The sequence below is a fragment of the Lycorma delicatula genome, chromosome 2 (assembly GCF_047948215.1).
Source record: "Lycorma delicatula isolate Av1 chromosome 2, ASM4794821v1, whole genome shotgun sequence".
NCBI classification, from domain to species: Eukaryota; Metazoa; Arthropoda; class Insecta; order Hemiptera; family Fulgoridae; genus Lycorma; species Lycorma delicatula.
Genome location: NC_134456.1, coordinates 160,548,322 through 160,572,460, shown reverse-complemented (window position 1 = coordinate 160,572,460; position 24,139 = coordinate 160,548,322). Strand labels below are relative to the sequence as shown.

The 24,139-nt window shown below is 28.7% G+C and overlaps 1 protein-coding gene across 1 annotated transcript in view; it reads left to right on the top strand.

Moving 5' to 3' along the window:
• The window catches only part of LOC142320292 (lachesin-like), a 339,547-nt gene that overhangs the window by 98,993 nt on the left and 216,415 nt on the right, over positions 1-24,139 (top strand). The window contains exon 2 of the mRNA XM_075358000.1: positions 16,559-16,696. Coding sequence (XP_075214115.1) covers positions 16,559-16,696 — 138 coding nt within the window. The remainder of the gene's footprint in view (positions 1-16,558; positions 16,697-24,139) is intronic.

Here is a 24,139-nt window from a genome sequence, read left to right as displayed (position 1 = left end):
AATATTATAAATCAGATATTAATAAGTAATCATATGGACACACTAAGTTATTTGTATTGTTTATTCCATGAATGATGGAACAAATAAATTTAAGGGGTTGTAACTTAAGAAAGTTATGTGATGGGTTGTTTCAGAATATACATTCAATTCAGCATATAAAATACTATATAAAACATCTAATCCCTTTCCAGTTTCAAATTTTATGTTGACCAGTGTAATAGAAGAGTTGTAGTAGAACTTTAAATAGCTGTAAAATGCATTTAGTGATTGAAAGTGTAATTGTGGGTTGAAAAATGAATTACAAGTCTTCTTTGTCAATGGCATATGTAAATTAAACATCATAGGAAAGTACTTAAAAAAATATCACACTATTGGTTAGAGAATGAAATTAATAATAATAAATTTGTTCCTAATTACAACTTTCCAATTCTTTCATAAATAACTGGATAATAATTTCTGGGAAAGAAAGTTTGCTACTTGAAAATTGAAAATAAAGCAAGGGTGATAAATTGAGGTTTTGCTTCGCTATTATTAATGAAAGGGTTGGTGATATATCAAATTTGTACCTTCTTTATATTAATTTCCTTTATTTCTTTGCCTCAACTATCTTTTGAGGAAATACATTTTTACTTTGATTCATAGAATGACAGTTGTAAGCTTTAAATAGATAATTTTAAGTCGTTTGCTGAGTCACAGAACAAGTTGGATGAGTTATTGAGGATGGCATAGGGCTCTCTTAAGATATTGGAATACATTTAAAATTGAATAAATTTTGAATGGATGCAATGAAAAGTGGTTAATGAGAAATTCCACCACAAGTAATGGTAAGGATGATGGGTTGAAGACTAATATATTCTATTCCAACATGAGTAGTATAAGAGAAGATCTACAATTTTTTTATGCTGAGTTAAAGAAAAGATTATAACTCTATAACAAGCGGAAAGAAACAAAATAAAAAATAAAAAATTTCTAACTCTTCAAGTGTTTTTTACCTTGTTTTTTACATATAGACTGAATGGAAAAAATATAAAGCCTCTGTGGTTAAAAATCACACTTGGGGAGAATAAGGGCAATGTTTAAGATATGACTGAGTAAAAATAATTAGTAAAGTGAAAATGGTGAACATCTAGCTGCACCTCTTTTAATATACCTATTTGGTGTAATTATGTGGACAACCAGAGAACTTGATAATTTCAAACTGATATTTCTGAAACTATTTACTTATACCCTTTTAGATATCCATTGAGCATTTTCATCTTTCAAGATAGAAAGTATCCATTCAAAGTATAGAGATTCATTATATATGGATCCTACCTTGCTAAGTAACATGAATACCTTTAAGATAAAAGTAAGGAAATTGGTTTCATCGTGTGGTTGCCAGGGTAATAAAAGAATTACACACTTAAATTCTAGTAGTTAAGGAATAGATTTCAATCAGAATTCTGTTAATGATGAAGTACAGACAGTGTTATAAAGAAGCTGCATGACAGATATTGAGCTCTGAATGGTTTGCAATATATTTATCAATAAACCGAGGTCTTCATAGTTAACTTACAACTCGGTCCTTCATTAAACTACTGGAAACGTATCACAAAAGAGCTTAGTGTGAAAATGATCTGTGTGACTTGTGCAGATGCATGTTAAAATGTTGAACATTAGTGGTCGTAGGATCCTTGTGCAGATTGCTTTTACAAAATGACAACTTGGTGCGACTCGTACATGAAGAAATATACTTCAAATTCGAGTTCTGGACGATCGTAATCCATATTTCTTATAATGTGGCAAAGAGCACGCACGAGACAGAATTACTAGCAACTGACTGGGAAGTAATACATAACAGACCTGTCTTACTTTTTGAAATTAAGTGGCAAAAGTAATCTGTCTGATAGATACTGCTGTCCTGCTGATGAAATTTGTCCTAGAAATAAGTTGAAAACAGTCAAAAATATCACTGAAATGCATAAGACTTTCGAAGTATTTGGAGCTCAAGAGAGATGCTAGTAAAAATTCTGAAAACTCATAATAATTTATATGGCTGTTCAATAAAAAAGATCTTAATTCAAAACATTGTACAATATGAAAATTTAGAAACTGCCCACATTCCTCCGAAGAATTTCTACATCAGTTAAAAACTAAATTACAAGGATTACAACGGAAAAGATTTTAGATTATATTTTAAGAAAATTGTAATGTTATAGAAACTGAATATTAGTAGGATGATGCAAGGATTCTTCTGACAAATGCACTATGTAGCATTATACTCAACATAATGAAATTTTTTAAATTTATAAAATATAGAATTATAAAATGTATAATTTTTATATAAAATAAGGAAATTGCTTGGCTTCTGCCGATTGTTTGATAGCAACATAAAAAAAGGTTAGGGGCTTCATATCTCTTGTAGCAGTCAATCACAACCGTCTGGGAAACCAGATACAAATTTAAAAATAATTTCTGAGAAACCATTTGCCATTTTGAGTATTTATTTAATAACTTCAGTAATTATTGCAATTATTTATTATTTAAATAATCAAAACACTCTTGTTAATTAGTCTTGGTTAGCGAGGGTAGGTTAAGTTTGGTTAAATTATATTAATAAAATAAATAAGTATAAATAACAATTTATTAAAATTAATAAAGAGACTGTTCATTTTCCACCGAAATCCGATTGACTATTTTGTTTTTAAATAAAGCTGTAGCTGCGGTGGGGTTAATACATAAGTACCAAAAAAACGTCCAACTCCGCTGATTTTCATGGCAAAGTGGTAGCGGTGGTAGCATTTTAGCTACCATAATCATCCGGAGATCCCAGGTTAGAATCCCGGTCAGATATACGCTTCGAAATTTCATTTCATATTCCCTTGCACAAATTTCAAGCTTATATAGAGAATTAATCATTCAAAAAATAAAAGTAAATAAAATAAAAAAGGAAAGGCTGAGCGTTAAGATCTTTCTCAATGGCAAAAAAAATCTTTTAAAAGAAATCTTCTTTTATAATTTATAACTAATTTTCTTTGATTAATACAGGGATGTTGTCAGCGAAAATACCTATAGAATCAGGAAGATATAAGTTCATTTAATTATTAATCATATTATTTATGTAATTAATTATAATAACATCGAACTTAAAACTCGCTAAGAAAAAACAAAACGTTTTCAAATTTTTTATGTTCGATTTATAAGAAGACAGCGTACTTAATGGATATTGCCGATATCCTTTAATTTGGTGCCAACATAAATTTATAACAACGTATAACAATATAGTTTTATAACAATGTGTAAATCACATTGTTATAAAACTATTTTTTTTTTTATCTTTTTTTAAAAAAAATAAATAATTTTTTAAGGGAATTTTTTTTGTAAATAAATAGCTATTTATCTATTTGTTTTTAATTTTCAACTCCTTTTCTTTAAACACTATCGAAGTTTTATTTTATAAAGTTGTAGGATTTTTTGGTTTAGACTTGATTATATTACCACATAAGCCTGAAGCTCGTGTGTGAGATATAGAAGTGGAATTTTTTAGCGAATGAAAAAGGTCATGCCTGACCCATGTAGAGAGAGAGAGAGAGATGCTTGATGCCACGTATTTCTGTTTATACGTATTTCACACTTCTAAAGAGTTCTTAACTTTTTCTTTATTATTTATTACAAAATGGGTATTCAAGGGATAAAAATAATAACGATTATTAATAATAGTAATAATTATGCGATGCATAAATAATTTATTCCCATATGATACGTCAATAGACAATAATAATTGTTTATAGTTCCATTTTATTTTCCTCATGATAATTCTGTTCATTCTATACGAGCATATGATTCATTGTAATATAAAAGAATAAAGCCTCCTCATTGTACATTATTCATTATTATTACCATAGTATAATAAATCTACTTGGATTAATCTAATTAACAACGCATTAATAATTTTATTAAATTATACTGATATAGAATCGGTATGTATTTATTTAATTCATTTATAACAAACAATACATTATTCACAGTATACGTACTTGATAATAAAATATTGCACTTCTAGTAGAATGCCCTTGTTAGTTTATAATTCCGCAAATATAAAATTACTAGTAAATTTAATTAATGTGCAGAACATTATCAGTTATACGGAATAATTATTATAACATCTACATAATGTATGAGATTTCATTAAAAGAAGAAACCATTCTCCGGTATCGAGGCTAAGATTTATTGTAAAATTCCTCGTTAAAATTCATTTTATAATTAAACAAACACAATTTTAAATAATTTAGATCCGTCTTTCTATTCTAAATATTACTGTATTGTGTTAAATATTTATAATAAAAGTATTTCAAAACACTTAAGGGTAACGATGAAATTAATATTTTCAATACATCACAAGTATTATTTTAGTACACCTTCAAAACTGTATATTTCCAAAATTAGTTGAAAACGAGCGACAAGTTTTAACAAAATAAATGAAAAATACATAATATTTCTTAAAAAATTAAATATTTAGAAAGTGAAGTTTTAAACATATTTTCAAATGATTTTAGTAAAATATTATTATTCAGAAAAAGGCAGTTGTAATAGATGAATCCATTAACAGGTACTTTGTTTTCTTTTGTATAATACTTTGATATTATTCTGGTTTTTTTTTTAAATTCGTTGTTTTAAAGAAGAAAGAGGTAAGAAAATAATTAAAAGAACCACTGGACCATCTACTTTAATAGTTTTAACAAATATACTGAACTAGTAATTAAGATAAAAAGATCGATAAAATAGGATAAATTTTAGATACTAAAGAAGCAACGTACTTAAAGAAATGTTTCCATTTAAATATCCTGTGCGTTATTTGTTTGGGAAAAGTTCTAGTGTAATCATATAGCAAGGAATATTATTAATAGTTTCTTTCAAATAGTACGGGATTTTCTACTATTATTAAAGTGCTCATTAGATATATATCTTGTTATAGAGCGACCTGCAACAAATTTTACCAGAAAATACAAAACCTTGAAATTTTGTAAACTTTTCTGAAACTTTTGACGTGATAGGTTAGAAAATAAAAGTGAGTTTTCTCTCTTACAAGATAAAAGAAAAGATTTTTAAAGATAAAAAGTCATAAAAATGAAATTTAATGTAATTAATTTTCGTATCACGGAGTTCGTTAGAAATTCATCGGTTAGAGAATTTTTTCTTTTTCTATTTAGCCACTGAAAGCACCGTCAGGTATTACTTGAATGAATGAGGATGTTATGAATAAATGTAAATGAAGTGTAGTCTTGTACAGGCTCAAATCGACCATTTCTGAGATGTGTGGCTAATTGAAGCCCAACCACCAAAGAGCACCGGTAAGCACGATCAAGTATTCAAATCCGTAAAAAAGTAACTGCCGGATTTGAACCTTAGAATTCTCGACTTCGAAATCAGCTGATTTGCGAAGACGCGTTCACCACTAGAACAACCCGGTGGGTTCGTCGGTAAGTCTTCTTTTTTTTTCTTTGTTAAACCTCCGGGTCGACCGTTAGGCATGCTTCAGAGGATGAGTTGAATGATTTGTAGCGTGTGTTAAAATGCCATGCCTGACAGGGATTCGAACCCGGGACCTCCGGATGAAAGGCCGAGACCCTACCACTCGCGCCACGGAGGCCGGCCGTCGGTAAGAGTCTGCAGATGGCGAAGTCAACGAAGTACCCGTTTACGGTTCTAAACATACTCTAACCTAAAAGTGAAATGAAAATGGAGGAAAACAATTAAAAAATAAGCGTCAAAAATTATATTTCAGGTCAATTAAATTTGTAATAAAGAATACTTTCAATAAATACCTCGAATTTTGTTACACAACGGTTTTTTTTCCATTTGATGAACTGCGAGACTAGAATACGTCATTTCTTTCATTTTTTAATGTGAATTTACGAATCGCGCCGCTAGATAGCAGTACTTGATAGTACTAGATAGCGTACAAAAACTTGATAACATACGGGAAATAATAAAATTTAAATGAAAAAATACTACAGCTTGTTTTAATAGTAATGTAATTTATCTTATGTAAATTAAAGTACTGAAGATGAAACAATTTTTTAATTCCCCATTTCTTTAAAAAAAAAAATTGAAGTATTAGTGTACAACAGATTATACGACATAGTTTTATTAAAAAAAGGAAAAAAATAAAACAGAAATAAATTCCATTCGGTAAAGTCGAATTTAACGATAAAAACCGAATGTTACACTTACAAAGTAATAAGTTCAATATTACATCACGGATCTTCGATTCGTGAAGGTCTACAATAGTTTTTTAAAAAAAGAAACAATATGATATAAAGTGAAACTAATAATAAATATCAAAATAAATATATAATAAAAAAATAAAATAATAAATAACAAAATAAATATCAAAATAATATGACTATCAACAAAAAACATTGGCCGTGAAATTCAATTGTTTGTTCTAGAAAGGCAATAAATTTTAATAATAAATACATAAGATAATGATTAATAATTCATAAAAATAAAATAAATAAAAGAATGATCTAGAAAAACGCAGTGATATCTAAGAAAAATTACAATGAAATGGTAATCCGTACGGTAAGAATCTCGCAGATATTATTTCTTCCGCTCCAAAAACAACAATTTCTGTAATATGAATAAAACTGCTTTTAACAAAACGATACTGATATCAAAAAAGGTAAAACACTACATTTCTATTAACAAAATCTGTTATTAATTTAGAATTTAAAAAAAAAAAGTTAAATATATGTAATAGACAGAGTTATCATAAAAGAATGGTGCGGTTTGGTGCGATTTCAGTAATTCATAGGAAAATTTTTAGATGTTATATTGGTATCCCTGAAAGCCTCCAATCCAAAAGTTTGTTTATCAGGAGTTGTAACCACAACGTCAGTTCTTGAATTGTTGTTGAGGTGAGTTTAGTGAGTTACTATGTTCTCGGAAAAAGACAAAGCAAAGTGTGTTTTATTGATGGCCGAATTAAAATCCGTAATTTTAGTTCAACGTGCGTTTCGACGTGAATTCGGAAGAGACCCGCCACACAAAATTAACATAAGACGTAGGTTCAAACAATTCGAAGAAACTGGATCGGTTAAGAAACAGAAATCAACCGGCAGACCAAGTGTACCGGACGAAACGTTGAATTAATTAGACAATCGGCAATTAGAAGTCCTGGGAAGTCCATCCCCCGTCGAAGCGTCGAATTAGGTATTCCAAAATCAACAGTTCACAAATTTTCACGTAAAAAACTGAAATTACACGCTTATAAAATCCAGATCCTGCAGGAATTGAAACCCGATGACGGTGAAAACGTTACAATTTCGCCGTTGAAATGTCGGACAGAAAAAGTGAAAACGAATCATTTTTAGACGATATAATTTGTTGCAGACTAAGCTACATTCCATGTGAATGTGTTAACAGACACAATTCAGGAATATGGGGCTCTGAAAACCCACACGCATTTATTGAGAAACAACCCGATTCGCCTAAAGTTAATATTTGGTGTGACGCGATGAATAATCGTGTAATAAGGCCTTTCTTCTTTGCTGAAAAACAATTAATGGGGTCGTGTATCTTGACATGTTAACCGATTATTGCTTTCCTCAGCCGGATGAACTCGAAAACATTCATCCACTTCATTTCCAACAAGATGGTGCTCCCCCGCACTTCAATGCATCGGTCACGGACGCTTTGAACGAAAAATTTGGAGATCGATGGATAGGCCGGCAAGGACCCGTACTTTGGCCTCCAAGGAGTCCAGACCTGACACCTTGCAATTTTTTCTTGCGAGGGTACATCAAAAGCGTTTTTTATACACAAAAATTCGCGACCTAAACCGCTTAAAATAGGATTAATGAAGCGATGACAACCGATACCGAAGAAATGTTAACAAATGTTTGGAGAGAAGTTTAGTATCGTTTGGACATTTGTCGAGCGACTAAGGGCGCACATATTGAAATTTATTAATTATGTAAAAAAAATGTTTGAGCCCTGTACAATAATAGACGATGTTTAAGCGTTCCATGAAAAAATAGAAAAATTTGTTATAAAATTCTTACAGGACCGATTTCATTTATTAAACAACGAATAATCATAGGAATTATATTATTTCTGTAAATGTGTTATGTACTATTTGTTGTTTAATAAATGAAATTGGCCGGTAAAGGTTATGTAACCAATCTTTCTATTGTTTGCATGGAATGTTTAAAGAACGTTTATTATCTATTGTTGTATATTTATTGTCAATTACATATACTTTTTTTAAATAAAATTCTATATTAATAACAGATTTTGATAATAGAAATATAGTGTCTTACCTTTTTTGATATCAGTATCGTTTTGTTAAAAACAATATTATTTATATTACAGAAATGTTTGTTTTTTGAGCGGAAGAAAGATATCTGTGAAACTCCTACCGTACGGTTTACAATTTCATTGTAATTTTTTTCGATTATGTTGAAGCTATTATATTGTATATACACACACACACACATACGCCTGTGTTGAGCTAATTACTTTATTAGGTTCTGTCTGTTAAACGCCATTATGAAATAGTTGCAGATGCAGGTGATCGCACACGAAATACAAATAAGCCTAACACTCAAAAATTATATAGCCGACATATTGGGAAAACAGCGGATTGACATCTCAATGCATTTTTTCACTGAACCGAAAATCATTTACAACTCATGTCCAAGGAAATGCAGGAGAGTTTCAGTACTATAAATGATATGACACTCAACTATAATGAGGGGTTTAGGTGTATTACATACATCGTAGTTATGAGAGACTAGAATGGACTGTAAAGTTTAAAACTAACACTTCCTTTAGTAATAACATTATTATAAATTATAAACATATTAAACCATAATTAAGACATATTTAACCCCACTTTCATGAAGAAACTAAAAAGTGTTGTATCGTAAAAGAAAAGGATCAGGCGAATTCTGTCGTGTGTTTGTTTATACACGTCCGTTTATGTTAATTCTTATAACATATTGAAAAATTTAATTTAAACTAATTTGTTTATTAGTTTAAATGTTTCTCATTTTCATCTTTTGTATAAATTTTTTTCATTTTTTGATTAGATGTAATTTATTATGACAAAGCCCTAAAATATTAGATCTAAACATTTCACAGTTATTTACTAATCTGAGTAAAAAAAGGCCAAACAATAAAAAGTTCGTAATCTAACGATTGTTCAATTTGATTGAATAAAAGCTAGCTTTAATTAACATTACTAGACATAACACTGCTTAACAAACAATAGAATTAACCTTACTATAAGTATAAATGTAACTTAAAATGTCTTACCATTATTTATAAATTAGTTTAATTTCAAGAGATACTGCAGCAGGCATAAAAAAATCAGTCACAGTCATTACGAAGAGTAGTAGCAGAAGAGTAAATAAACGAAAACATGAGATCACCATGTTTACCTGCAAATCGTCTTGTGAACGTGTTCAGACAGGTACGCATACGGAACGGTCAGCAGGCTTTGCGCAAGCGCAGTGTCGGTCAAAACAAGCAGGCAAGATAAGCGGTCTACTGTTCGTAAAAATAACCGTGGCACAAATTACTGAACTAATACTCCCTATAAACCGTTATTCCTGCCTAGCAATTTTTTTTCTTCATTAATTACAATTTTTTGTAAATCTAAAACCATCTATAAGTTTTTTTTTTTTTTTTACCGATAACTTTACAGTTGAAAGGCACAAATTCCACGTTAATTACACTTAAGAAAATATACAGAACGATGCAATGAAAGTAAAATTAAAAGATTAAAATCCATTAAAACGATAAAATATGTATCCCCAGTTTATTACTTTTATTCTTGAGCTTGATATTTTTCTTCGGAATGGTGGGTTAATACAATAGTATATGACTGAAAATTACAGTTTTGCAAGCGATGCAATCAATCAGTACCTGTACCTTGTTTTCTTTTGTCTACCAGTATAATGTTAAATCAGTATCACGTAAACATTAAAGCATAAATTACCGTTAATATCTGTAAATGAGTGAGAAAATCGAAATTAATATAATTACCCAGAGAAAGAGTTTCAATCTCACACGGTTGGAGTGCTTGTACGTTTGCAGTTATTCAAAGTTTAACATTTTTTTTTTTTTAATGTAATTAAATTCATTAAAATTAATATATACTCAAAGCATCCTACCCGAAAAATGGAATTCTGTAGATTTTTCTTAACATTTTACAAATTTTACTTTCGAATTAAATTTAAAAATATATTTTTCTCAAAATAATTTCATTAGTTTGTAAATAGATTTAAATCCTTATCCGAGGGAATTATGAATTCTACTTAAAAAACAAAAAAAAGTAAGTAACATTATTTTACACATTAAAAACTTCATTATTTATCTATAAATATGGAGCGGATAGAGTAGTAACAGTTTTCAAACCTTATCACAATTTTTTTTTTCTAGATAAGTCGGAGGAACCCTATTTACAGGCAAAGTGTCGGGCTCGCTACCAGGTTCCGCAAAATGTTATTAAGAGTGCGTATGTGTGCCTGCGCCCACCGACCCTCCTCCCCCTCGCGAGTCAGGTACAGTAATTAAACATTACGCAGCCCAAGAGATGCCTTTGAGTTCAGGGGATCCAGAGCCCAGTGCGTTATCACCGCCGCCCATCCAAGCAGGCACAGATGAGAACGCTGGCTCAAGAGAGTTGTTCACCACCTCGCTTTCCCGGCTTTCAGGTCGACTCCTGTCTTGTTTCATTCAATCGGCGCCCCACTTCGCTGCCACTTGCTTCTTAGTCTTAAGTATATTCGAGGCCAGTGAGGATATCACTTCGCACTGCTGTGAAGCATATACTCCACGACGTCTTCTGGTGTTAGCTGTTTTACACCAAGCAGTTTTCTATTTGCTAACCATCTCGTACAGTTGAATAAGACGTGCTGTGGAGAATCCTTTTCACCGCAATAAAAACACTCCGAAGTGGTCCTTACACCGAATCGAGACAGGACAAACAAAACCTTCCATGGCCCGAAAAGAATTGCATGAGGAAGTAAGACACTTTTCTATGCCTCCTCCGGACCCAAGACTCTACTCATGGAATGAAACGTATGGTCCAGGCTCCCTTACTCGAAGTATCTCAGGTCGCCTGCTATTCATCCAATAACATACGTCTGTAAAATGTTAGGTATTAATAAACAAGCAATTTTTAAATTTTAGTTTGCTGTAACATTAGAGTTGTTTTAACTTTTTTTTTTGTCATGTATAATAATCAAATCGCTGCAGTAACTTCCATGAAACATAAAAACGTAACTTTCAAAACCTATATGTCATTTTCAAGCATTATTAAGCTTTTAATGCCACTGTATTCAAGTTTCCTTCGTCACCGAATGGAATATTCTACTACACATAAATATACCGTGCTCATCAAAATTCAGGTGACAACATTCATCAAAACTAATAATTTAATTTTGTTAGACACTTTCAAAGAATACAGTGAGCAGATACTGTATAATAAAAATTAAATGTATGCTACTAAATTAAAATAGAAACCAGCTGCAGAAATGTCTCAAATAAACCTCTACGTTCAAAAGTAACAATTTATCTTATTTCTTAAGGTGGAATTGATGGACATCACACCGCATTTTACCTTTTAAGTGGATAAATTATAACTCATTTTGTATGCACCGGCCATCACCAACTAGAATTTATACAAATATTGATTTATTATTTCTGATTTTTATTTATTTAATTTTTATTTTTATTACTATTTTATTTATATTTTTTTAGAATATTATTATTCTTATACTTTAATTATATAATAATTTCCACTAACCAACTATTTTTATTATTATGTCCGAACGGTTTCGGATATTAATCCATCATCAGCAATATTTATGTGTTATGGATTATAATTATTTCCTTCACAAATTAATATATTAGAGGAATTTTGAAATTCTTAAAAACAAAAATTCTAGATACAACAATTTATCGTCATAATGTAAAAATAATGTCGATGTTGTCCGTCATGTCAGTATGAAGCTCTCAATTGTTATGTTTATTCCTTAATAATAACAAAATTAATTTTATACTTTAGTTTATCTCATTTTTATGCTTTATTTTAACTAATTAACAGCCAAGAAATGTGGTTTAAATTGAAAAATGAAAAAGGGTTGGAAAAGTGGAAACCATATGTATTTTATGTGCACATACATTTAATATATATATATTTAAAATACTCCTACATACAGACATAAATACAAACGTGTATAATATATACAGGTAATTCACAAAGAATGTAACAAAGTTCAAGGGCATCTTCTTTGAGTAAAAATAAAGAGAAAAGTTGTAATAAATATAGTTTCGGAAATAATTCGTTAGCGACGTCAGTTGGGGAAAGTATTCAGTTTTTTTGAACTTTATTCATAACGTTTTACTAATAGTCAAATTCTCTACAAGGTCTTTTAAAACTTTTATGTGTTTATTACTCATTAATTAATATTATTTTACGCCAATAAAAGTAGTGTGCTTTTTACCTCAGGGTTTCCAAAAACGACTAAAAACACAGTTTTGGAACCTATTTTTTTTCATTTTTCCGATCATATTTCATATAAGACCACTAAATTTATTTCTTAATTTGGTTGCCAAAATTACAGTCTGGCTTCATTTTACCGAAGGCGCAGAAATCAGGACGGAATAAGTGATAGCCGACACTCGCTAACGAAGCGTTTTTGAATACATATTTATATGAACTTTTTCGGTATTTTCACCGGTAGAACATCTGAAAGTTTGTTACATACTTCGAGAACACTTTAAATTTATTATTAGTTATTTTAGTGTTACTTCACACACACACACTAGTAAAATATGCTTTTTATTATTACAACATTTCAGGTTTTATTTTTAATCCTTGATGTGACTTTTATTATTACACTTTTCTTAAATGCAATATCCAAAGTAGGAAAAGAAGCAAAGAACGCTATTACAAAATGAATATAATTTATCTAAATAAGACCTAACACGAACTATTATTATATGAACTACTATTTCTATTTATAAATAATTTATCATACATTTATTCATTACTTATATTTATATATTACTTATATTTATTTATTTATTTATTTATATAGATTTCTGTATTGTACAGTTCTTTAAAAGAAGAAAATGAAAAAGTAAGGAAATAAATATTAATTATGTTATAATTTGCAGAAGTTATGATTAACCCATCTATTGATGTAATGAAAATCCTTGTACATTATAGAATTGAGACACGCATCAAAATATAATGTTGATCGAATAATAATTGTAACACTTTGACTTTCAAATTGTAAGTAATAGAAAATACTAGAGGGGGAAACTATAAAAATGTTAATTGCTAGTAATATATAGTTAATTCCCAGTAATATACACGTAACTTGTGAGCAGCTGTCCGTGTAATGAAAACTATGGATATTTACTCTGTCAAAGAGGCTAAATTCAATGATACTAAAAAAAAAAGTATATGATAAATAATTTATTTTATTGAAAAGTAAAACATAACATAAAATGTATATTTGTAAAACAAGATGTGGAAGAACGTAGGTGAAATAAAGATCAAGTGCCGTACTTCCAACAGATTATACGGTAAGATGTAAAAGCGAAAATTAATGACTACTTGGATAAAAGAAAACAAGATTATTTTATATAACCTGTCGAAAAATATTGTTACGTAACTTTTCCATTATGATATCAATGGTAGTTATTAGTTCGTATACGATAATGATTGGGGAAAATAGGTAAACCGTTTGTAAATATGTACTATATATATAATCGTATATCCTCATGAAACGTTCATAAGAGAATACATATCGGACATGGACCCTAACTCACAACAACGTTAGAATAGTAGCTGTATATGGAGTGATTACGATCGGAGAGAGATGCTTGATGTAAAATGGACTACGCTATCCCTACGTAGTGTATGGGTTACTTGTAATGGCAGTGTATCACATAGTGTGGTATTAACTACGATACTGTAGGTTAATGGTAAGTAATATATCAGATCAATGTGATTCATAACAAGATATAACAGTTATTTATGAAACACAGCGTATGTGAAACTCTAAAAACAATTCCCCTACAAATAAACTACGTATGTATTTCTAACACGCAAAACAAACATTTTAAGTACACAGGTAAGGACCTGTTACCAATACATACTTCTATCAAAGTAACTGAGTACCAATCTGCCTGTTAGTTAAAAATTCAATTAATTATTAATTTGAGGTAGACTTATAAATAATTTGATTTTTTATTGCAACATCTTTCAAAGATAAAACATCTTTCAAGACAAGATTATAACTTCAAATTAATTTCTACGTCATAAATCCTTCATTTTGTATTTTTAAAAAAATCCTTTATTTGTTTTTCTCTGCATCGTTTACACTTACCGATATCTTTATTGCTAGAAAAAATAATTATAATCTTCTTATTATACATCCTAAAGAAATTAGTTCTACAACAAATCAATTTATCTTTTTCGTTTTAGTAAATATATTTTCCCTTCATGTCTAAGTTCATCTACTATCACAATTTTTTGCACCCTCTTTTTAATATTATACTTCAAAAGCATTAAGTCGTTTCATTTTTCATTTCCTTATTGAATATATATATATATATATATGTTGATATAATAAAGCGTTATAATCGTAATACTTTTTTCTTTTTTTTTTAATTTCTGCCTAATCCCTGATCTAATTACTTTTATCCGTGCTATTGTAAGCAAATTTGTTTTTATTATCTTTCTTAAACTGTACGTGTTTTGTAATTTTATGGTTTAAAATAAAAATTAAAACTTCAGAACTAGAATTTTTTTCTAGGTGGATTCCATAATGTTCAATAGTTTTTCTAACTTTTTTTTTTTAGTTTCTGCCAAAGAATAATTCTCATCAGAAGTCTATTAATTTTATTTTCTTTCCTTATATTTTTAAATCGATATAATTTTATTTTTAATTTTCAACAAAAGAAATTCGATATTTCGATTTTTTTTTTTTTGTTGAAAAAACTCAATTTAATTTCATTTAGCAAATTATCACTATACATATATATGTGTACATATACACTATGTACAAATATATATATTCGCGCTGCATGAATAATAAAATTGTTCACGCAGCGCATTTTACCTTGTTTTACGATTGTTTCGTCATTGCAATTTACAATGCTTATAACTCGATAATGAATTAATGTATTAACGGAAAAACGGGTTTCATCATTGCTTTTCTTGTAAATTTTTAAATCATAATTATGTGTCATACAATCAACTTCCTATTTAAAAAATTAAGTTTGATCCAATATGGCGGATCTAAGATGGTGGACAAAAATTAAAAACCAACCATAACGCAGATTTTTTTACTACTTGGAGGCATTTCTTTCTGCCTCCAAATACAGTATAAAACTACGAGGCATTTCATGACTCGTATTTCCATACTTAAATATCATACAATATATATATATATATATATATATATAATTTCATTATTTGGCATTTAAGTGTCGTTTAGGGTTAAATCACTTCTTCGAAAGGAAGAATTAATTCATGTTATATATATTATATAAATTAATTCAACCACTATATCTAACGAACGGATTCGCCAATCTTGTTTTAGTTTAAAACTGAAAATGTACCTAAAGAAATTTACGTTTTTCAGAACTAAAACTAAAAAAAGAATCTCAAACTATAATCTGTTAACCTCCTTTATGAAAGGAAAATTTTAATGAAATTAAAAATTTATTAATTTTTTTCTTTTAATCCTTCCAATTTTATACAAATATGTATGTATCTTTCTATATGGCTGTTCTATTTTTATGAACATATAATCCCATTTTTCATTCTCAATGTCTTCACTGTTATCAATGGATTGAATTTTAATTTAATTTTAAACTATTAACAGTTTAACATTAATCATCTAACATGTTGTTATTAACATGTTGAAATTTAGGTAACATGAAATGTTACTTTATAAAGTAACATTGTGTAGTGTTGCGCAAGAAAGGTTTTACGTCAAATCATTAATAACAAGCTTAAATAATTAAACATTTTTAAGGAAACGAAAAAACGAGTCAATATTCCAATTCATAAAATTTACTTTATAAATTGTTTACGTGTACAAACGTTTAACATATCAATAATCCAATTAACCTTAAAATATTTTACATAATGGCATTGCTAAGCGTTTTGTTTATACACAATCATATAGATAGATTGTGTAAACTCTGTTTAAAATTAATGAAATATTGGTAAAGTATACAAACACATTCAATTAAACGTATAACAGTGATTATAAACAACCGAATATTTACTCTGAATGTTGTCAAATTATTTCAATTGGTATATAAGTGATGAACAATTTTGTCAAGTAATGGACTTAAAATGTAAACGAAACTTCTGTAATGATGTGTTGGTATTGAATACTGTCGATTTGTTTTGTGGGTAAATATTTTTCTTCCCTCCCGCATATTTTCGTGGTATATTGAATTGCGTTATAATATATCACGAACAAGAGTGCTGTTAGTGTTTGAAGTATTTTGAATGTTAAATTTGTTTATGTTGCAGGATCAAATTCAAAGAGCAGATTAAGAGAACAGAAATGGGGACCTTCTACAGCTGCCCCGACATTTTTATCCACTGGTCAGACATATCGAACAGTTATAGGTGATACTTTGGTATTACCCTGCGAAGTACATAACTTAGGTAAGTACGTACTTTTGCAGATAACTACTGTGTACGCAAACAAGTAAGAAAAAATCTAACGAAAGAGTACAATTTTTTTTCGTGAATATAGATGGGATATAATAATTTCCACTTAACTTTACCGAAAGGAGACAAAATTTTAACATTACTTGTAAATATAATAAAATAAACGGTTCAAACTATAGATTAAAAGAAAATACTTCTTCAATCCACTGTTAATTGATGAATTTGAAGCCAAATTAAGGATTAGGAAATTATTGTAAAATGTTTTTATTTGTTGGTGCTTTAAAACTAAAAATTTAAACAACTGATAAAATATTACTTTATTATTTTGAGTGCAAGTATCTTTTAAATCATTTTTACCTTTGTAAAAGTTTATTTTTAATTTTATAATTTATATTTATCATTTCTTTTATATAATTAAACCAATCAGAAACGGCGTCATCGCGGTAAAAAACAGAAGGACAAGAAATTTCGTTCTTGGTAAAAAAAGACAGTAATATCATTGAAAACCAATGGAAACTGTTGAAAAGTGGGATTGAAGACCATTAGGAGCGAAGTGTGAATTGTGTTGTGCTGTATTTTGTATTTAAGGTTTCTAAAATATTTTCTTTAGATTTTCTACAAAAGAATATCATCAGACCATATCCACCACAAATCCAGTACACATTAAGTTGCGATAAATTAAAAATAACTTCAAATCGAAAATGTAGGTTATGTAAATTACAGTTTAAAACATTTTCACAATTAATCTAGTAAAACCAATCACCAGACTGCCTGACAAAATTTTTATTTGACATTTTTATAAAAATCATCGAAGTCGAAGAATCTGTTGAGGAAAACCGAAGACCAAGACATTAAGTACATAAAGAATAAAAATCTGCTATTAAATTAATGAATCTTTTTTTAAAAGTGGGTAAAATAACTTTTATTAGGGACACAACAGAACGGATAAAATACTTTATACAAGGAAGTACTCGTGTAGATGTACTAATTCAAGCATATTTTTGGAGAATCGTATGTCTTTATACTAAAGTAGAGTTCTCAATTTTTATAAAAAAAAAGTGATTTATCCAGATTGTTTTTTTATAAGGTATTGAGGTGAACTGACTGCTGGCTGATTAATCTAACTTCTGTGTTTGGGTGTTAGAGAGAATTTGACATTTCGTGTTTGACTTTTCAATACTACAAGAACTTAATAGTATTACTACAATTGGAATATAGGTAAACTTCATCATAAACAACGAACCTTTGTGGCTGGAGACAAACAGACTGACTACCTAGGAATTATTCGACTATATTTAGTTATTAAAGGATAATTATTATTGTACCGTAGAGCCCTAATTTAATTACAAAATCAAATCCAGTCATGTAACACAATTAAATTTGTCAGCAATGTATACATTTTATATATACATAAGAATATAGGAAGAGTATTTAATTGTGTACAGTACTGAACTCTAACCTCTCAAGTGGTTCAAAGTTTAAGCTACGACATATTCAGCCCGATTAATATTTATACTTTGCAAGAAACTAAATTTTCATTTATGTATAGAGAAATAAATAACTATGCTAAATGGTTATTGAAATTTGAACAAATTAAAAGCAGTTTTAGATCCTGAAAAGATTTTAAAAAATATCTTGCTTAAAATTTAAACTTAAACAAATGGTAATTTCAATTTTTAAACGATTATCATCAATAGAAAATATGGAAAAATGTATAAATAAAAAAATATATCCGTAACCGAGTGGTAGCATCTCGGCCTTTAATCTGAAGGTCCCGGGTTCGAATCCTGGCCAGGCATGACATTTTTTCATACGCTTCAATTTTCCATATTCATATCCCACGCATTAACGTATTTGGTGAATAAATACATCAGTCAAAAATAAAACGATAATTAACAAATTGCATTAAATGACGAATTAACTGTAGTTACTTACGAAAAATTGTGAAAGAAGTTATTTTAAACGGGGTTTAAGAATATTAGTTTCTTATTTAATTAATTTTGTATTAATATTTAATAACTATTTTTGTTAATAAAAAATAAAAAAAATATTAGCTTTTGTCGTTCTAGGTATCCCAATAACATTTTACACGTATTTGAATACTAGATCGTGGATACCGGTGTTCTTTGCTGGTTGGGTTTCAGTTAACCACACATCTCAGCAACGTAAAACTGCGACTGTACAAGACTACACTTCATTTACATTCATATATATATCCTTATTGATTCTCTGAAGTATTATCTGAACGGTAATTACCGGAGTCTAAACAGGAAAACGAAAGAAAGGTATTCCAATAAAAAGAGTAAATTCAATTTAAAAATACTCCTCATCAAAACTTCCAATGAAACTGTTGTGATTTAGCGTATGCTTCTTTTATATTCTCGTAAAAGGTTATTCAATATCATTTTTATCATTCAGAACAAATAAGTGATAAAACTATAAAGAAACTTGTTGTAGTACTTAGAATAAATTCGTTAAGCATAAATTATGAATTAAGTCATGGTGGGCAGTCTGAATCGGAGGTTTTGTAGAGTTAAATTGAATCTATTCTTTCTATTGCGATAGTCTAGAAAAATAAAATTTAATTTTTGTCAACTTTTAAACGACAAAATTAATTTAATTATTAAATATTAATACAGAATTAGTTAAAAAAAGAAAATTAATATTCTTAAATCCCTGTTAAAATAAATTCTTGTATAGTGTTTCTTCATTAACGACATTAATTTGACAGCTTTGTTCTATCGTCTGACGGGATTTAAAATTTTATCCCAGTCATATATAATACAAATTTTAAATCATAAAATATTTAAAATTTTTTAAATCATTTTTTGACATGGTATCTACTCAAAAACAAGGTTTGGTTTATTGTTTAGTTGAACCATTGAGAACAATTTAACTCCATACGATGTACTACTTTCCGTTCAGAATAATTACTTAAGAAAGATTATTCTATTGTATCAAATAAGGCAAGAGATAGAAATGTAATATTATAAAAATAAGATTGTGAGGAATATTAAGTCATCTAAACAAATTATTTAATCAAATGTGATCTCAAAGCCGGAAGTTTAACTTAAACTATATTAGACATAATATTTATGAGATAAAAGTCATCGAGGGATAATAATATAAAATTATATTATTCCCTTAGGGAAAATTTTCTAGATAGTTTTATACAGATACTGTTTTTGAATTTTTTACGTATTAACTCTGAACAATTTTAATTAAAATTTTTCAGAGCGAATAAACAAATTTTTTTTATATCTGAATTAATGACGATAACATAAAGTCATCCGTTCGTCATATATCTTTTGTAACGATTATTGATCTAGGTAGTTTTAACAGTTCTTAAAAATAGCGCAATAAAATAATATTTTAGTTATAATTCGAAATTTTTTTTAAAAATTTTATTAGGTTCTTGGGTTGATTTAACATAGTTGATTTAAATATAAAAACATTAACCCAATTTATTTACTGATTAATATAGAAGAGTAAATATTACATTTTTTAAATTTTAAGTAAACAAGCTCATATCTAGTGATCCACATTTATTTATCAGTCTTTTATTATTGTTGAAATATATTTAAAAGAAAAATTTTTTTTTAATCATAGAAAAAATATAAATGTAACTATTGAGCAAATTTAATAACACGTACTACGTAACAAATCACAATGGATTTATATCTGATTTTGAGTCGATCTAACATATCTCACAGTTGACACAGTCCCTTTGCGACTTACTAGCCGACACGCTAGTCACATAAGGGGTTGCATCATTTAATAGTTACCTACTATTTACGGCCAACAAATCCACATTTCACATTTACTATTCAATTTGGTTACTACTGGCTGCTACTACTATGGCAAGGATAAATTTAAATTTTACTGATATATTTGGGAAGGTCAACTCATGTATTGGAACATTTTTGTTAAACAAAAAAAATGAAAGCACATTTCCAACTGATTTAACATAATTTTTATTTATTTTTGATAAAAAGGAAAACCAATCTTCGACTTCTGTAATAACTGAAAAAAAATCAAAGAGATTTAATTAGTTTAAAACAAAAGTGGTAATTTAAACTAAAATAGAAAAAGAAGATAACTTATTTTAAACTGGTAATTTTTTTTATAAAATTCTATGGGTTACTAATATTGGATCAAATTTTTGCTGTACTTATTTGCTTTGTAGGGGTTGTGAATTGCTTTTTTTATAGTGTTTTAGCAAACAGCTAGGAAAAATACTGAAGTTTTCCCTAACGTTAACTTTATTTTTACAAGTTATTTTAAATCTGCAATGACAAAAATCGTATCCTCTGATTTGACTACATGATCGTGTCTGTAAATTCTGAGTAGATCTTCAAATAGAAGTTCCATTTTTTATTTGTTTATTTATTAACAGAAATTTATTTCAATAGTTGTTTGTTTTGATTTCATTTAATTACATTTATACTAATGAATAGCAGCAATTTTAATGGTAATTATAGATTTTATAAAATTGTAAATAGTAGGTTACCGTGTAGGGAGATATTTGATTAATCTCTGTTGGAACCATTAAACAAAATATTCTTAATAATATTTATACCTGAATATTATTGTTTGTTCAAGTTTGTTTATTAAGACTAAAAAGTAAAAATATTTATTTTTACATATCGAAGTTACATACGTGTACCAAATTTCATTGATTTTCATACGATAGATCAAAAGATGTAACAGTTGCAAGATTTGATTATAACTAAAGCAAGTTAAATAAAAAAAGATCCCTACGGAATAATATTTTCCATTAGAATGAGAGCATCACCTCCTCCTTGTATATGATATGGGAAATTTATTAGTGGGAGATTAAAATCATTATTACTAACATGATTTCTGTCTTAGGAAATTTTGAATTTTATTAGGTGACGAGACTCAATAGACTGCAATCGATCGATAAGACAAAGTGACAAGATATACCTAGTCAGATTACCAACTTCAACCCACCGGGTTGGTCTAGTGGTGAACTAGACCAACCCCAAATCAGCTGATTTAGAAGTCGAGAATTCCAGCGTTCAAGTCCTAGTAAAGCCAGTAATTTTTACACGGATTTGAATACTAGATCGTAGATACCGGTGTTCTTTGGTGGTTGGGTTTCAATTAACCACACATCTCAGGAATGGTCGAACTGAGAATGTACAAGACTACACTTCATTTACACTCATACATATCATCCTCATTCATCCTCTGAAGTATTATCTGAACGGTAATTACCGGAGGCTAATTAATCTCTGTTGGAACTGCGTAATAAGAAAACCACGATATTCGCTAATGAAATTTAGAGGACACATTTTATTTTACTTTTAACTCATAAAAACTGGATAAGCTCTAAGCAAAATTTTTCTTCAAACAAGAAAAAAACCGTTATCAATAATAATTTAAGCATTCTAAAATACACAATAGAAGATTTTTATCGTTATTTTTCATATGATTACAATTTTTTGAATAGTTAAATTTATAGTTAATACTTGTAGTTAAATGTCAAATTTCTGAAGCAATTATTATTTCAGTTAATTTATTTTACATTTTAGGGTATCTTTTATTCAACCGGCCTATATCTAATTTTTTTTTTTATATTTTCAGGATCCTTATTTTCTACTTTTAGATCTTGTAGACTACAAATAATATCAATTTCTACAAACCAATTCATAATTCTAAGTGTGCTTATTTCCCCCTCCAAAAAAAAACTTAAAAGTTAATTTTCAAGGTTTTACTATTTTAAAGAAGGTTAACTTTCAAGTCCAAAATATAGTAGAAAAAATTTGACTAATTCAATTTTTACTATTAACTAAAATACCTATGACAGTCAAAGATCGAATGTGGTTTTATGGAGAAAGGTTAAATTATAACCTTCTGTTGTTAACGGCTTTCTACTTTTCAGACTAGAGTAAATTTGCAATCACTGAATTAAAACTACATAAAATTCATAAATCTGTAGCTCTATTAATCTGGAGTAAGTTCATTAACTTACTTTAAAAAAACATTATATGTTAAAAAGGTGTAATATTTTTTGTTTATTTAGATAATACAATTTGAATTATGTAATTATTACCTGAATAACCATTAAACTTACAAACAATATTTACTTATTCCCGTTAACAAAGTTTTCAAATAAGATATAAATACAGCAGGATTATGTATAGTACAGTCAACACAGGACTTAATAGTATACTTAATCTGATTAACATTATTTTTTATATGATCAACACTTTTGAAAGAGACAATCTTTTCGGTGCAAAAAGCTGTTCATGTCAATTTTTTCCTGAAAAAGGAAATCATATAAGTTAGGAAGATGTTTATACTTAACCGATTTGAATTTCGAGGAAGATAATAATTTCCAATCTTCACTCCCGTTGACAGTAAATTTTTGATAAAGGTTACTCATGATCACGGGTAAGTTTAAAAAAGAAATATACATTATATATACATTGGTGACCAAAAATACAATAATGCAATTTTATACACTAGAGAATATTCCATAAGAGATCGTATAGTTCTGTAATTTTTCAAAAAGTCATGGCTGTCGCACCGTGATTGTAGCCAGGATCTATACTTGGGATCTTTCAGTTGGATGTTTAAACCTAACGCCACATTTCCAGGTGTGTTCTAGTTAGGTTCTGTAGTATTCTTGTATATCTTCACAGGTTGTGCTTTAATTTTCGGAGGAAAGTCAATTTCTGATGAAGTAAAATTTTAAAGTTTTCCTCTAGCTGTGTAAAGGCTTTCAGCCAGTACAGGAATTCACATCGTATCCAAAGGCTAGGTATATCCACAGAAATCATACTACCAGATATAATGTACTATTACAAATAAATAATCTAAGTTAATTTAATTAATGAATAAAATATTGAAAATCAATACCTTCCTTTGGTATGTCCTATTTACAGGTACATAGGTGTACCTGGAACAAATGTATATTTTTTCTGGAAAAATGCATATTTTTCGTGATTCTTAAGTTAGAGATCGAAAAGGATTATAATTTTACGGAATGCTGCTCATAATTACATATGAGAAGACGTAATGTATTTTTTCTTTAGTCGATTTTTACAAGTACCAAATGGAATACCAGATCCAATTCTTATCTTCCGTTTATTTGTTGTTCTTTGCATGCTAGTTATTTTTTACCAGTCTACATGAGAAAAAATTGTAAAATTAATTTTTTTCAAAAAAGACGATTTTTATTAAGGTCAACAGGTTAGAAGTTGTTGAGCACATCTGGAGTTATTCTATGCGGTAAATATCTTGGCATTTTTTACTGCACATACATTATGTATTGTACCCGTGCATTATTTTATTCACATAAATGAAAAAAAATTATCGGGTTCTGCTTAGCTGAAACTTTGTAAATACATAAAAATATTTTTAGATATATATTTCATCTTTCTTTTACTTACAGGTACGTATTGAAAA